Source organism: Canis lupus, chromosome 4 (genome assembly GCF_003254725.2).
Source record: "Canis lupus dingo isolate Sandy chromosome 4, ASM325472v2, whole genome shotgun sequence".
NCBI lineage: Eukaryota > Metazoa > Chordata > Mammalia > Carnivora > Canidae > Canis > Canis lupus.
Genome location: NC_064246.1, coordinates 86,820,900 through 86,836,426, shown reverse-complemented (window position 1 = coordinate 86,836,426; position 15,527 = coordinate 86,820,900). Strand labels below are relative to the sequence as shown.

The window sequence follows — 15,527 nt, the reverse complement described above, 5'->3', positions numbered from 1 at the left end:
TACAGTGAAGGTAGTAACAGTTCCTTCCTTGTAGGATTGATGAGGCAGGTCATGAGTTTAATACGCCTAAAAGTTAAGTAGTAAGAGTCCTAAGCAGACTGAGAACGATGTAAGTTCTTTCCGTATTTCTACCATCTCCGATCCCGCCTTTTCTATTAAACTTTCCTGATGCCCTGACTCCAACTAAAGATAATCTCTTTGGGGGAAAACTATGATTTTTCGCTAAGGACACTTACTCTCATTTTAATTGTCTCTGTATGTCTTCTCCCCTGTCAGGCTACGGGATGCATTTTGCTCACTTGTCCTGTTCATGGCTTGTTATACTTGTACCCACTTCAAAAAAAGTTGTCTTCCCATTAAGATAGGTCTGTTTTCCTAGAATAATTTCTGAACACTTGAAGTTCTTGAGGTCACTCAGCATGTTTTTTTTTTTTTTTATTAAGATTTTATGTTTAAGCAATCTCTGTGTGGGGCTAGAACTCACAACCCTGAGATCAAGGGTTACGTGCTCCACCGACTGAGCCAGCCAGGTGCCCCTGTCTGTTGGGTTTTTGCTGAGAGATCCCCAAAGGTAACTTGAGGATGCTTCTGTACTTAATGAAGGAGAATAATAGAGATGTCACTTGTGGTTCATTTTCATTTGTATCAGAGACCTCTCTGATTTTATAGATCTAGTTCTTCTTAATCAACTCTTTGGGAAAATTGGGTTGTAGAAGTATGAGTGTGTCTGTCCTTTTTTCCAAGTATTTCTTGCACATTTTCATAGTATACTTTCTTTTTTTTTAATAAATTAATTTTTTATTGGTGTTCAATTTACCAACATACAGAATAACACCCAGTGCTCATCCCATCAAGTGCCCCCCTCAGTGCCCGTCACCCAGTCACCCCCACCCCCCGCCCTCCTCCCCTTCCACCACCCCTAGTTCGTTTCCCAGAGTTAGGAGTCTTTATGTTCTGTCTCCCTTTCTGATATTTCCCACACATCTCTTCTCCCTTCCCTTATATTCCCTTTCACTATTATATTCCCCAAATGAATGAGAACATACAATGTTTGTCCTTCTCCAACTGACTTATTTCACTCAGCATCATACCCTCCAGTTCCATCCACGTTGAAGCAAATGGTGGGTATTTGTCGTTCCTAATGGCTGAGTAATACTCCATTGTATACATAGACCACATCTTCTTTATCCATTCATCTTTCGATGGACACCGAGGCTCCTTCCACATTTTGGCTATTGTGGGCATTGCTGCTAGAAACATCGGGGTGCGGGTTTCACAGTGCTTTTTATTATGACAAAGGGATAAACTCTCTTAAGTGTTTTCGAAACTTAGACATAGGTTGACAATTCTTGCTACAGTTCCCTCTCCCCAAGGGACATTCCCATCCCCTCTGTGGAGTGATCTTACAGTTGCTGACTAGAGAAGCTTTGACTCAACCAGACACTGAGAACAGTAATTCCAACAATGGAAATCATCACCAGGCATTGATAAAACCTCACAGCAAATCACTGCGACCAAGCGCACTCTGGTAGGAATCCCAAAAACACATGTAGGCAATAGGATCTTCATTTTTTTTCTCTTTTAGAATAAAAGTTATAACTATTTAAAAGAAAAGGAGCAGTCGTTTGTTGATATCAGAAATCGTTGGACTTAACTGCCTTCTTTCCTCTGTTCTTATTGTATATAGGTTTTGGGTTTTTTTGTTTTTAAAGATTTTATTTATTTATTCATGAGAGACACAGAGAGAGGCAGAGACACAGGGAGAGGGAGAAGCGGGCTCCCTGCAGGGAGCCTGATGTGGGACTCGATCCTGGGACCCCCAGGATCACACCCTGGGCCAAGGCACGCGCTAAACCGCTGAGCCACCCAGGGATCTCCTGAATATAGCTTTTGAATTTGTTGTGTTTCTTCATTCTTTGTAGATTCTTTCTTAAAAGGCCAATTCCACCCCCAGTCTTATCCTAATGTTTGCTTTGGCTTGGATATTTTTGTGACCAGAGTCATTATAAACCCAGTTGGTCTGGTGAAGAGTTTGTTTGCAGATGCAATTCATGAGTCAGTTCTGACTTTATAGATTACATTAAAAAAATCAATAATGGATTGCTTTGTTTATAAACCTGTTGAAGCTTCGCAGCCCTGAATTCACAATCGCTTGTTCAAGGATACAGTTCTTATGCTCCCGCTGTACATTTAACTTTTTCAGGAAACATTGATTCATTCTCAGCATCCTTGTGAAGCAGATAGATTTTCTTCTGATTATAGAATGGAACCAAAATCACAAAGAGACTGCGTCTTGCACTGATAACACCATGAAGCAGCAATCAAACCAGGAATAACACTCCAGTCTCTGACGCACGCTGTGGCATGTTCATGTTGTGTTGCTATATATGTGGAGTCATCGTCTTCATTCTGTGTAATCTGTTCTCTATCATCCTTAAAAACTCCTTTGCCCTGGTTCTAGGTAAAATGGTTAGTTCATCCAGATTGGCATTTTCAAAATCAAAACTTGACAATGGATGGGACCTTTGGATGATTCAAACTGGCCTATATAGGAAGGTGCCTAGATATTATTAGCGCAGAGAAATAAGGCATAAATAGGAATAGCGTGTGAGGTTGTAAATATAGTAACTTTTGGATCATATGGGAGAAATTCTGTATTAGTCATTTTTTTCTAGTTTGGTTTTATATGCCAGTTAAGTATACCAGTGATTTTCATTGTCACAGAATTGTGTTGCTCACTGACCGAGTAACAAAAATGTGCTAATTTCCTAATGAGAAATGGAACTGGGTGATGTTGTGGAGTATGTAGTGATTGGTGAAAGGGTACAGTGCATGGTTGTGAGGTAGTTAACGCCTGGAAACTATGTCATTATGCAAGGTTGCATTTGCTGAAGTGGGGCAGTGCTGTCACTGGGGCTTGCATTTTTGTTCCAAAGACTCTGGCAATGCTAATGGATAGAACCAGCACGGTGCTACTGAAATAAAGAATCAGCCATCACAAGTGGTAATTCTCTGCACATCAGCACATCTAAAATTCGGTATATGGGCAAAGATAGATATTAACATTGAACTACCAATAATTTTGCTTGCCACCAAGACACAGATGGGTTCTTGAGAGCTATTTGGAGGGGCCCAGGGGTTGGGTAAAAACAGCTGAAGAGGAGATTGAGAGACCCTGGCTTCCAGTTACGGGTTGAGGGAGTCTCAGGGATGAAAGGTACAGCGTAGGGAATACAATCCGTGGTGTCAGCAGCATTGCGTGCTGACAGGTGGCAGCTACATTGGTGAGCACAGCATAACGTACGGGCTTGTTGACTCAACTGTGTCTCAGCCCTGAAGCTAATGTACCAGTGTGCTTCAGCTACCATTAAAAAAATCATCTGGGAAGTACGAGGCAAGAAACATATTGTTCAATTTAAAAAACTTTTAAAAATCTAGCAAAATAGGAAATCTTCCCCACTACATAGAGGAAGAAAGCATAGCCTGGGAGAGAGGAGGTTGTCAGGTGACACAGGTAATCAGCAGAAGCAGACTCCTTCCCCGGTGCTCCCCCAAAGACACGCAGATTCCTCAAATCCTCCTTCTCTCCATTTCTTATCACCCAAGTCTGTTTTGATGGCAGTAGGACGATGGAGGTGAGAGGAGTGTCCTGGAAAAAGAAAGGAAAAAAAAAAAAAAAAGGCGAGCAAGCCATTAGGATGACCCAGTTCTCCAGAGGGACTCTCCGGGGTGGCTGGTGGGCATGCTCCTGAGACCTGCCTCAAAGGATTGAAATCTTCAAGTTAGTCATGACGATGCCGCTGTTTCTTCTACTCCGACATCCTCTTGATCCGACGTTTCTCCTTTTCTCTTTCACCTGCACCCCAGCCACACTGTTCAGTAAGTATTGTATTTTGGGGACTCAGGAAAGGCAAGTGTGAATGATGTGCTCCCAGAAGCCCCACATTTCACTGCCAAGCCAGAGGAACAACTCCATAATGGCTAGAGTAGCCATAGGTGCTCTCCAGGTAAGCAGGCCTCTGCCTTCCTATGTTTGAAAACACTGGCAGTTTTCTCAACTGAAGCTGAAGGCCGTCGAGGTGTCTCCACTCATAGCAGCCTTAGGGCTTGAGAGTCCCCGCTCTGAAAGGGGGAGAGCTGTCTTCTGTCTGTGGAGGCTACTGAGCATCAAGGAGCTCCCCCACGCCACAGCAACTGGCGTCTGCCAGCCTGGGCTCCTTTCTGAGCACGGGGAAGGGGGGGGACAGAGCACCTATTGGACGGGCTTCCTATTCCAGAATGCCACTGCCTTAGCTTTGGTGCACAGTGGAGTCAAGGTGTGACTCCCAGAGTGTGAGAGAGACTCATTCTTCTGTGCCCTGGACGGGTCCTGCTGGAGAAGCTTACAGGAGGGAATCTTGGGCTTCCACTGTCATAAGTTAAAAATGGCAGAAAACGATTGGGTCTGAGGGAGGAGTAGATTTCCAGAAGGATCCATGCATGAGAGGTGGAGAGAGACTTTATTCAAAATGAGAAATGTCCTGTGCCGCCTGTCTCAGTCACGTGCTTACTTTCTTGTTGATGTGAGGCCGATGAATCTTTGCCCTTACAGTGTGTAAAGTCACCATGACCTCACGCTGATGTTACCAAAGCAAAGTTGGCATTTAAAACCTATCACTAGCCTGGACTCTTTCCCAACATACAGACTGCAAATAAAATCTTCTAAAGTGTGGCTTTCTGGGGCACCTGGGTGGCTCAGTCGGTTGAGTGTCTGCCTTCAACCCGAGTGACAATCCCGGGGTCCTGAGATCGAGCCCCGCATCGGGCTCCCTGCTCAGCGAGGCATCTGCTTCTCCCTCTGCCTCTCCTCTCCACATGCTCTCTCTCTCTCTCAAATGTAAATAAAATAGTTTTAAAAAAATAGAATGTTGCTTTCTGATAGCTTTGTAAAAATGGTGATACGTCCCAGTTTTGTGTAGCTTCCCTGTGACAATAACTGTAGAAATGAATTCTACCTTGATTAAAAAAAAAAAAGTTATTCATGAGAGATGTCTCAGGTAAACCTGTTTAATGAAGTTCTGAACATAGAATCTAAAAAGATACGGACCTTTATGAACAAGTTGGATTCTTTTTTTTCCCCCCTTGGAAGAAATATTCCATATTTCTGTGCTCAGCTAAAGACAAAAAAAAACAAAAAGTGTCCTACCCAAGTAGACGGTAAAATTGATGGGTGACAATAGTGCTTATGTGTTAAGCTCTTCGGATTCCTCAAAAGAAGGAAAAGAGAAGGAGTCCTTTGTGAAAACCTTCAACTTTGGCAAAATTTAGACCATTTTTATGGTACTGGCCAATCCATATTTATTCTGTCTCAGGAATTTAAGCCACCTTTTCCCATAAAATTCAAGATACTATTTTTTCCCCCATGAGAAGATCAACCTCTAGGTAGAAGCAAAATTGTCCTGTGAATCGCAAATGCTGATTGCCAGCTCTTGGGTTTGAAGGAGTTTGTGGTTAGGAGCTTGAGAATTTTAGCACTTACTGAAGAAGAAGTGAATCTAATCACTGCTTAGATAATTTTTCTCACCCGTAGCAAGTGGGTGGAAGCTGGTTTCTGGCAGACAAAATAGACTTTGTCAGGAGGCCACACATGACTAAGTGCTTCGTGTTAGTGTCCCATGAAACAGTATAATCTTGCTTTAGAAAGAAGACAGGTCCCCCATTTATACTAAGCGGTGTTCCTGAAGGCTTTGCAAACACCGTTGGTGCTCTCTGCTAATTCTGGACGAGGCATTTAAGTCACTGACTTTTTTTTTTTTTTTTTTGAGTGTTAGGTGGATAAATCGTTGTATCAAATTGGACCTAAGAACTTCCTTCGTGGTTTTTCTCAATATTTCTACACAGCACTAAACGGAATGTCATGGTAGCTTGAGGGACTTCTGAAGGATCCTCTGTAGATGGACTTAAATTCTATTGAAAAGATAGTTTAAAAATATTTTTAGCATTGCATAAAAGGGAAGATGGTTAGCCTTTGATTGTTTTTAGAAAATGCTCCTTAGAGTTTGGCATAGGGCAGATCTTGGTGAGCAGGACCACCAATGGTTGGTAGATGACCCATCAGAAGTAGGTCAAGGGAAACAACTGAGCATCTTCTATAAACACAACACCACAGAATAGTTCTGCATGAGCAAAGCCAAAGAAATGTAATTTTTCTGACAGTTATGTCTGCATCTGACATGTTTTCAGGGTTCAGGTCCAGTCCCACTCATTACCTACGGAGCTGATATACTCTGAAAATGTTTCCTAAATATAATTGAAGGGGGGCCTGGGTGGCTCAGTTGGTGAAGCATCTGACTTTTGATTTCAGCTTAGGTCATGATCTCCGTGTCATGGGATTGAGCCCCATATTGCACTCCTTGGTCAATGGGAAGTCTGCTGGAGATTCCCTCTCTTTCTCCCCACTCCATGCACCTCCCTGTCTCTCTCTTTCTAAAATAAATAAATCTTAAAAAAAAAAAAGTGTAGGGACGTCTGGGTGGCTCAGTGGTTGAGCATCTACCTTTGCCTCAGGGTGTGACCCTCGGGTCCTGGGATCCCACATTGGGCTCCCCGAAGGGAGCCTGCTTCTCCCTCTGCCTGTGTCTCTGCCTCTCTTTCTCTCTGTGTCTCTCATGAATAAATAGATACAATCTTTTAAAAAAATAAAAAAATAAGTGTAATTGAAAACATCCAAAAATATTTCTTGATCTTTAGATGTTTTATAAATTTTTATTTCTAATTTTTAGCCAGCTTCATGTTTGTCGAAATTATGGTACATTTATCATACATTAGATGTACAAAGAAATCCAATTGCAGCAGTAAACCAACTGATTGTCAGTGTAATCATCAGGGTGCAAGATGGGGTAAGTTTTTGTGATGATCATTAGCAGGAATATAGAACTGCATTGATTGTCTTAGTCTGTTCCAGCTGCTCTAAGAGAGAACCGTGGACTGGGTGGCTTCGACCCAACAGAGATTTGTTTCTCACAGTTCTGGAGGCAAGGAGTCCAAGATCAGGGAGTAGCATGGTCAGGTTCTGGCGAAGGCCCTTTCTGGGGTTGCAAAATGCCGACTTCTTGCTGCGTCCTTACCATTATGGAAGGGGTGAGGGAGATCTGTGGGGTCCCTTTCATAAGGGCACCAGACCCATTCATGAAAGTTCTCCAGTGGCCCCGCCTCCCCATACCATCAGCTTGGGGATTAGTTTTCAATTTAGGAATTTTGGGAGGACACAAACATTCAGACCATGATGGTGAGCACACACATTTTTCACACATAGCATTTTGTTACGTCACAAGCATTCATAAATATATATGTACACACACACACACACATAGCCTGCCCCCCGCCCCCAAGAATGAACTTTAAATATCTTCATTTTACTGAATAGGAAATTTGAGACCCAGAAGGGAAGGTGATTTGCTCAGTGGTAAGCAAATTATTGACAGCTGGGGACCAGCACTCAGCACGCTTGCCATTTTTAGCAAACTTCATACTGAGTGCTAGGTGGTTTGTTTTTGACACATCTTAAAGAAATTCATAATTTATTTAACTTTTTTCTAGATGACATTTTGTCCTCTGCCTTTCTGCCTTTATTTTCCCAAAATGAGAAACTAAATTTTAATTCCGGAGGCTGTGCTGGTGATAGATTGGTTTGTTTTAAGGTAAGAAGATTTTTCAGTACCGATCAGGAAAGTTCTGGATGAGCTGACCCTATTAGAGCTTGCGAGAATTGTTGTTTAATGAAATTCTGGAGGGAATTCGGCTTGTACAGAGGTGATTTCGACCCCATGTAACTGGGGGTTGTGCGTACAAAATAAATATGACTTAGGTGATTTTCAGTGGCTAAGAAGCATCTTCCATGTGCCCTGATAGGCTTCCTAGAGTGGAAAGTAAAAAAGAATTGGGAGAACTTTGTACTTTAGGGCGTCTGTTAGAGTATGTTGATTACAGCCTTTCAAATTTCTTGCCCTTAATCCCCCAGAGAAATTTTTTAATGTAAAATTTAAGCTCTTAAGAGTTCATCCTTTTTTTTTTTTTTTTTTTTTTTAGGTTTCAAGATCTATAGGATCACATATTCTTTTTTTTAATGGATAGATGTATAGTATCCAACTTCCTAGTTGAACATGTAAACAGGATTTTGTTTTATAAGAAAAAAAATACTTGTCAGCTTCAAGACTCAACAGAATATTTGTTTTGGAGAAAGAATTAATAACCTTATTTTTAGGCCATTTATTACTTTCCTTCATGTACTCGTTTGAGGCCCAAACCCATCACCTTACCTTGCCTGCCTCACTAGGGAGTTGCTCTTTTATGTGCCTTTCCCCCTCTGAAGGTGTTAGAGAAACACACCCTTGGAGTTTTCATGAAAGTTCACGAATACACACTATTATTTATTAGGAAAAGTCATTAGCTGCCAATAAACAGAGACACTGTGTAGTGGGAGGGCTGTGAGGTCAGTGTCAGGAGGTGGTGGGTGTGGAGGCCGCCCCTGAGATCCCTGGCAGGTGTAGAGAGTGCACCACCACCAGGGTCCCTCCTCTGACCTTTCTGGCCTCCCTTCTGGCTTCCCTCTTCCTGTTCCAGGTCGCTTTGGCCCACGAACAGCGCTAGAGTCATCCTTTTCTCCTCTCATCACCGAAAAGCAGGACTTTAATTCTTCTGGGGTATTTGTTTCCAACTAGAGAGAGATCTGGTTTTGTAAGATTGGGGGAATAAGTCACAGGACAGCTGTGGGAGATTTCAAACACTATGTTAGGACCTTCATAGGATTAGAGTACTGACACTTTATAGGAGAAAGGAATCCTCTGCAGAAAGTTGAAAACAAGCCAGGGGGCTGGGGCATTTGACGGTGTTACCTCCCTTCATAAGAAATGGATGTTTAGTTGAGATAAGGCATAGACCCAAATTTTTGGCCTTTCACATATATAATAGACAGTAAATGAGTTTTAACTGCAGATTTTGGGTCTGTCGTCATCCTGATGACTGAAATGGAAAATGATTTCTTGCTATAATAGACTCTTAATGTTTTAAAAAGAGTCTTCTGTACATAAAACATTCGGATCAAAGAAATAGTCCCTCTAACTATAGAGCATGGTGACAGTATGGTGACAAGAGCTGTCAGGCAAGCTTCTCTTGCACACACAGCTGGTCAGCAGGAGCCAGCTTGAAACACGCATACCAAAAATCTTCTTGAGATGACTTGAGAGATCTCAAATCTTTAAGATGACATCTCAAAATATTTTTAAATATTCTTTTAATTACAGGGCTTCTGAGGCCTGATTGCAGAGCTTGTGTGTTTGAAGCCCATGTTCTGCTATTCCCTTGGGGTTTACAAGCCCAGAACTACCTCAGAATTGGAAAATTAAATGATGGGGAAAGGAATTAACATTTATTGCAGACTCATGAAATGTCAGATGTTGGCCTGATGCCTCACATTAAATTCTCCTAAGGTTGGCTTTTTTTTTTTTTTTTTTTTTTTTTACCCTACAGGAAATGGAAGGACGATGAGGTTAAGCCACTTGCCCAAGGATTCCGGGCAGGTGAGCTGGGGAGGTGGGATTCATGGCAACATCTTAGGAGTCAACCGTGACGCAACATGCAAACACTCCATGAAATAATTCTTGTCCAGAATTTTCAGATTAAACACAGCCGAGTGCTCTCTGTGTTGTTGACTGTTACTTTCTATGCCAACATGAAGCCATAAATCTATAGTTTTGGCCCTTGTGACCTCAGATTGTAATGTTAAAGGACAACTCTGGAGTTTGCTTCAAACTTGTTGTTTAAGCCAAGAGATCAACAGCAGTGTTTGATTATTGCATCAGCACATGGAGCTTAGCTTAATGCATCGGCGTGGGTCTCGGTTTTTAATGACAAGTGAGTGTCCCAGATGTGGGGAAATGCAAAGGTGGTCTTAGCCTTCACTGTAGCTCAGACTTAGCTTTAAGTGAAGTGATTATTTGTTGCTGGTTTATTTTTTTAAACTTTTTTTTTTTAAACTTTCTACGTCAATTAATTTCTTTGAAAATTAGAAGTAGCTGATATGAGAGAAATAATTAAAATACATGCCCAGTGTTCTCCTTATTTGTTAAGGATCCTGATACAAAGCTTCACTGACAAATGGGACCATGAAAAGATTAGGGGCAGGGAATACCTGAAATTCTGAATTTCATCATTATCTTGATGACATCTTGAGTTCTGAGTCACCCCATATCTGCATCAACCTTGTGACCCAGGGTGGGTCACATTCCTGAGACGAGCTCTGTCCGGTTACCAGCTTGTTTCTGATGTTCCCTTTGATCTCCTGGATGGTGCCTTTTCGCCTTAATTCTGTTGGATTTGACCTTTTGCTTATAGTACTGCCCCATGAGCTAGTTAGAATTTCCATATGGGTAAAAGGAGGATGCTAATGGTCTATTTACTCCCTAATGCTAAGTATCATTGAGAAGATTAAATAAGATCATTGAGTAATGTGTTTAGGATTAGTTTAGGATTAGGGTTTTGCTTGACACTCAGGAAACCATTAATAGATTTTTAAATTACAGTTAATTTGCCCCTGCGCATATGCAAGTCTTTCATCCACATTGTCTTAGGAAACAACCAGACTACCCTGCTTTTCTATTAGCCTTCTTCCTCTGGTACTCCAGTGTAACGAACACAAGAAAGTTAGCAAAAAGTAAGGGTGTTTATTAACTTGGTGTTTGAAAAACAAATAGGGATGGAGACTTTCTTACATACAACTTGATTATGTGCATGCATTTCCTACCCAGAAATGAATCGCAGCTGGGCTGAAAGAATAGAAAGTGGCCCTGTGTTTCAGAAAACCAATTTTAGTAACACAGATTTTAGGTTTGTAAACCAACATGATTTTAAGCCTCTGGGGATGGCTATATAGAATTTCATGCTGTGTGTGTCAGAAAGAGGCACTCCTATGTTCTGTTCAGAAGGCACACCGCATTTGTACTCTGTCTTCTATTCTGTAATTTCTAAGTTGGTATATGGGTTTCTATTATAGAATTGGAGGATACATAGAAAAAGCAGAGCTGTCAGGTGTTCTGTTTCTTAGCTCTAACCTATTGTACCAAAATACATCTCGAAATATCAGAGCTGAAAGTCCTGCACACTGGCTGGTTAAGAACTCAGAGTCATAAACTACAATTGAGAACACTGGTCCAACTTCTGTCTTTATATTTTCATTTACTGCTTTGTGATTGCTTATGTGATTAAAGTATATTTAATTGTATTTCTACCGCCGTATATATTTGCCCCCCACTTCTGAGGGAAAAATAGCCAAAAATTAAGTCAAATAGAGCCCATTGGATGTCTGAAGTGGGTTGTGACCAAAGCCATTCGTTTTTTAAAAGAGATGTGTAAGAGAAATTCTTTCCTAACATAATAAAGGCCTTCCTTCAGACTAGGAAATTATTTCGGTCATCTTTCAACTTACTGCTTTTTTCTTCCTCCAATATGAAAGACCTTCCAGACAGGAAATTCACATATAGGGTGGAAATGAGCAGATAGAGACAAATTTTGACTGAAGAATAGTGTTCTCCTACTCAACACCCAGCTTAAAGATAAATGTAGATTATTTAACTGTCCTGAATCATGGTTCAAAGAACTGTAAGGAATAAAATTTTCTGTTCTAAATGAATGACATAAAAAAGAAAAAAAAAAGAAAAAAGTGACTGGTCAATGAGAACTTTATCATTCAGCCCAGAGTCCTTCACCTGAGACAGAACCAGGTCACCTGTCACCTATACATTCTAACCTCCACTAGGGCCAGGGACAAGGCTGGCTCTCTCTTGGACTTTTGGATTATTGGGATTCATTTTCATATCAGAGGAGAAAAATTAAGGATTCAAATTCAGTTGTAGTTTCTAATGCCAGAATCAAAGGCCTCCAACGAGCTGAGGACTTCACCTGAAGTAGAAAGTCTGTTAATGACCATCGAATTAGTTTGAATTCTAATCAGGTAATTGATCACGAAGGACATTTTTATATACTACAGAAGTCTTTATTTTAAGCCAAAAAAAAATCTCAGAAAGCAATGAATACAAGTCTGACACAACAAGCTAAATGTAACTGGAGACACTATCTGTGCTTTTCATTTCTTGAGCGATAGTTTTCCTTTATCTGGTCCTGCTTAATCAGGAAATAGGCCCAATACTACTTGCCTTTGGTCTTTGAAGATACGTGTGCTTATGTGGGCATATATACGAGTAAGGGAATTTCAAAGGAGTTTGTAGTGTGAGATTATTTTCTAGAAATTTGAGATTTGTGCTTCACTACGGCTCTGCCCTTTCTCTGGAAAGTATGTTAAGACGATGAAGCCTTTTCCCAGCTCTACCACCATGTGAAATGGCTGCATCTGCCATTTTGTGCACGGGTGCTCAACACCCAGTCCCCAGGCTGTTGGTCAGGAGGCACATGAGAAAGAAACACTGCTCCACCTCTGTTTACCATCGACAAGCTTAGTGTTTAATCATCGCGGATTCTCTGATCTCGGTTGATTATTTCCTCAACTTGCTGCAAGGAGACACTGGATCACTGAGCTCTTTACTTTCTATCTTTCTATAATTTGCTTTTTTTTTTCTTTTCTTTTCTTTTTTATAATTTTTGATTGTAGCAAAATACAGGTAACGTGAACTTTATTTTATTTTATTATTTTTGTTTTCCTGGTAACCATTTTAAAGTGTAGGCTTCGTGAACATTCTGGAGTCTTTATTGGTGAACCGTGGCCTCTTTCACTTTTCCTACCCAGAGGCAGCGTCGTGGTCCATGCTGGCTGCTAAAACAAACTACCACAGACCAAGTGGCGTGTAAATCAGAGTTTATTTCTCCCAGTTCTCCAGGCTGGGAAGCCCCAGGGGAAGGTGCAGGCACATGTGGCGCCGGGGGACCGTCGTGGGCGCTCTGATGCCTGAGCTCGCTGAGTCCGGGGACCTCTGGGGAAGGGGGGGTCCCTTCTGTGCTGCCCTCTGTGGGGGTGGGGGCGCCCCATTCACGGCCTCATCACCTCCTAAGGCCATCACCTTGGAGCTCGGGATTTCAGCCTTTGGGGGCGCCTGGGAGGCCCAGTGGTTGAGCGTTGGCACTGGGCTCAGGGTCGAGTCCCAAGTGGGGCTCGGAGTGGAGGGGGCAGGTGGGGGGCGGGGGCACGACCTTCCCTCTGCGTGGGGCTCCGGGCGCGGGGGCAGGTGGGGGCAGGTGGAGGGCAGGTGGGGGGCAGGGGCAGGGGCACGACCTTCCCCCCGCGTGGAGCTCAGGGCAGCAGGGGCAGGTGGGGGGCAGGGGGCACGACTTTCCCCCCGCGTGAGGGGCAGGTGGGGGGCAGGGGCACGACCTTCCCCCCGCGTGGGGCTGGGGCGGCGAGGGCAGGTGGGGGCAGTGGGAGTCAGGAGGCACGACCTTCCCCCCGCGTGGGGCTGGGGCGGCGAGGGCAGGTGGGGGCAGTGGGAGTCAGGAGGCACGACGTTCCCCCCGCGTGGGGCTGGGGCGGTGGGGGCAGGTGGGGGGCAGGGGCACGACCTTCCCGCCCCCCCAGCCACGAGTAACCCCTCCTTGTGCCCTGTCGTGTTGTGCTGTGTTACAGAGACTCCAAGATGGGAGGTAAGCTGAGCAAGAAGAAGAAGGGGTACAACGTGAACGATGAGAAGGCCAAGGACAAGGACAAGAAGGCCGAAGGGGCGGGGACCGAAGAGGAGGGAACCCCGAAGGAGAGCGAGCCCCAGGCGGCCGCCGAGAGCGCCGAGGTGAAGGAGGGCAAGGAGGAGAAGGCCGACAAGGACGGGCCCGACGCGGCCGCCAAGCCCGAAGACAAGGAAGGCGACAAAGACACGGCGGCGGCCAAGGAAGACGCCCCGAAGGCGGAGCCCGAGCCCACGGAGGCGGAGGGGGCGGCCGACGGCAAGGCCGAGCCCCCCCAGAAGGCCGAGGCCGAGCCGGCGGCCGGCGACGCCCCCCAGGCCGCGGAGCCCGAGCCGGCGACCCAGGCCGCGGCCGCGGCGGGGGAGCAGGGCCAGGAGCCCGGGGAACCCGCAAAGACTGAGGCTCCCGCAGCTCCCGGCGCGCAGGAGACGAAAAGCGACGGGGCCCCGGCTTCAGACTCAAAACCCAGCAGCGGCGGCAGCAGCAGCGCCGAGGCGGCCCCGTCCAGCAAGGAGAGCCCGGCGGCCACGGCGGCCCAGGCCCAGAGCTCGGCCGCGGCCCAGGCCCAGAGCTCGGCCGCCGCCCCCGGCGCCCCCGCGGACGACGCGCCCCCTGCCGGCCACGCCGAGCAAGCCGTCGCGCTGGCCGACTGACTCGACGGCCGGCCGACTGACTCGACGGCCGGCCGGGCCGCCGCCTGTGTCCCCCCCTGTGTCTCTCCCCTCTGTCTCTCTCTCCTCTACTAACTCGTTTCACATCGGAAGTAATGATATGTATTGCCCAAGGAGGAAAAACACGAAAGAAAAAAAAAAAAAAAAAAAACCAACACACACACACACACACACACAAAAGCAAAACAACAACAACAAAAAAGAAGGATGTTGTCCCATCGAGGGAGGGAGGGGGTGGGGAGAATCCAAATAGTATTTTTGTCGGGGAAATATCTAATATACCTTCAGTCAACTTTACCAATCAGTCCTGGATTTTAAAGCTCAATGTCTGAAAGTACAGTACATCTTTTGTACCTGAACTGCTGTCACATGCGCTCCGCCGCTAAGATCCGAGTATCTTGTCTTCTGCGAGGGGGTTGGGAGTGATGCGTTTGATTCTGCCCGCAGGGCCTCTGCCAAGGCAATCAGATCTTTATGAAAGCAGTATTTTCTGTGTTTTCTTGTTAATTTACAGCTTTTCTTATTTTGATATTTTTTTAATGTTGTGGATGAATGCCAACTTTCAGACAGCCCACTAAGCCTGTCCACATGTATCTCGATGCCAACACTCCATTCTTCCTCCCCAGGTATTTTTGGGAGTAACAAACATTCTCTCATCCTACTTAGCCTCCCTAGATTTCTCATGACGAGTTAATGCATGTCCGTGGTTGGGTGCACCTGTAGTTCTGTTTATTGGTCAGTGGAGATGAAAAAAAAAAAAAAAAAGTCTGCGTTCATTGCAGTTCCGGTTTCTCTTCCATTCTGTGTCACAGACACCAACACACCACTCATTGGAAAATGGAAAAAAATAAAAATAAAAAAAAAAACAAAAAAATGTACAATGGATGCATTGAAATTATATGTAATTGTATAAATGGTGCAACAGTAATAAAGTTAAACAATTAAAAAGAAGTGATGAAGACTCTTGGTTTTCTTTTACCGCTCCTTCCTCCTGGGTGATCTCCTCCGGAGACAACAGAGCGCCCTATTAGGCACTTTCTTGGTAGTATTTGGTTAGGTGTCTAGAGCAGTATGCTCACACTTCTGGGAACGTTATCTGTTTAAACAATTAGCTGGTGGATCAGTGTCGATAAATTATCTTGGAGAGGCTAAATTGAAAACTGACAATAGCTACGGATATGCGCCCTCCAAAAA

At 44.3% G+C, this 15,527-nt stretch overlaps 1 protein-coding gene across 9 annotated transcripts in view; it reads left to right on the top strand.

The window, feature by feature from the left end:
* Positions 1 to 15,284, top strand: part of BASP1 (brain abundant membrane attached signal protein 1) — a 58,129-nt gene extending 42,845 nt beyond the window's left edge. For all 9 annotated transcript variants that reach the window (XM_025436322.3, XM_025436319.3, XM_025436316.3 and 6 more), the window contains one exon: positions 13,607 to 15,284. In XM_025436322.3, coding sequence (XP_025292107.1) covers positions 13,617 to 14,315 — 699 coding nt within the window. In that variant the 5' untranslated portion in view covers positions 13,607 to 13,616 and the 3' untranslated portion in view covers positions 14,316 to 15,284. The remainder of the gene's footprint in view (positions 1 to 13,606) is intronic.
* Positions 15,285 to 15,527: the final 243 nt, after the last annotated feature.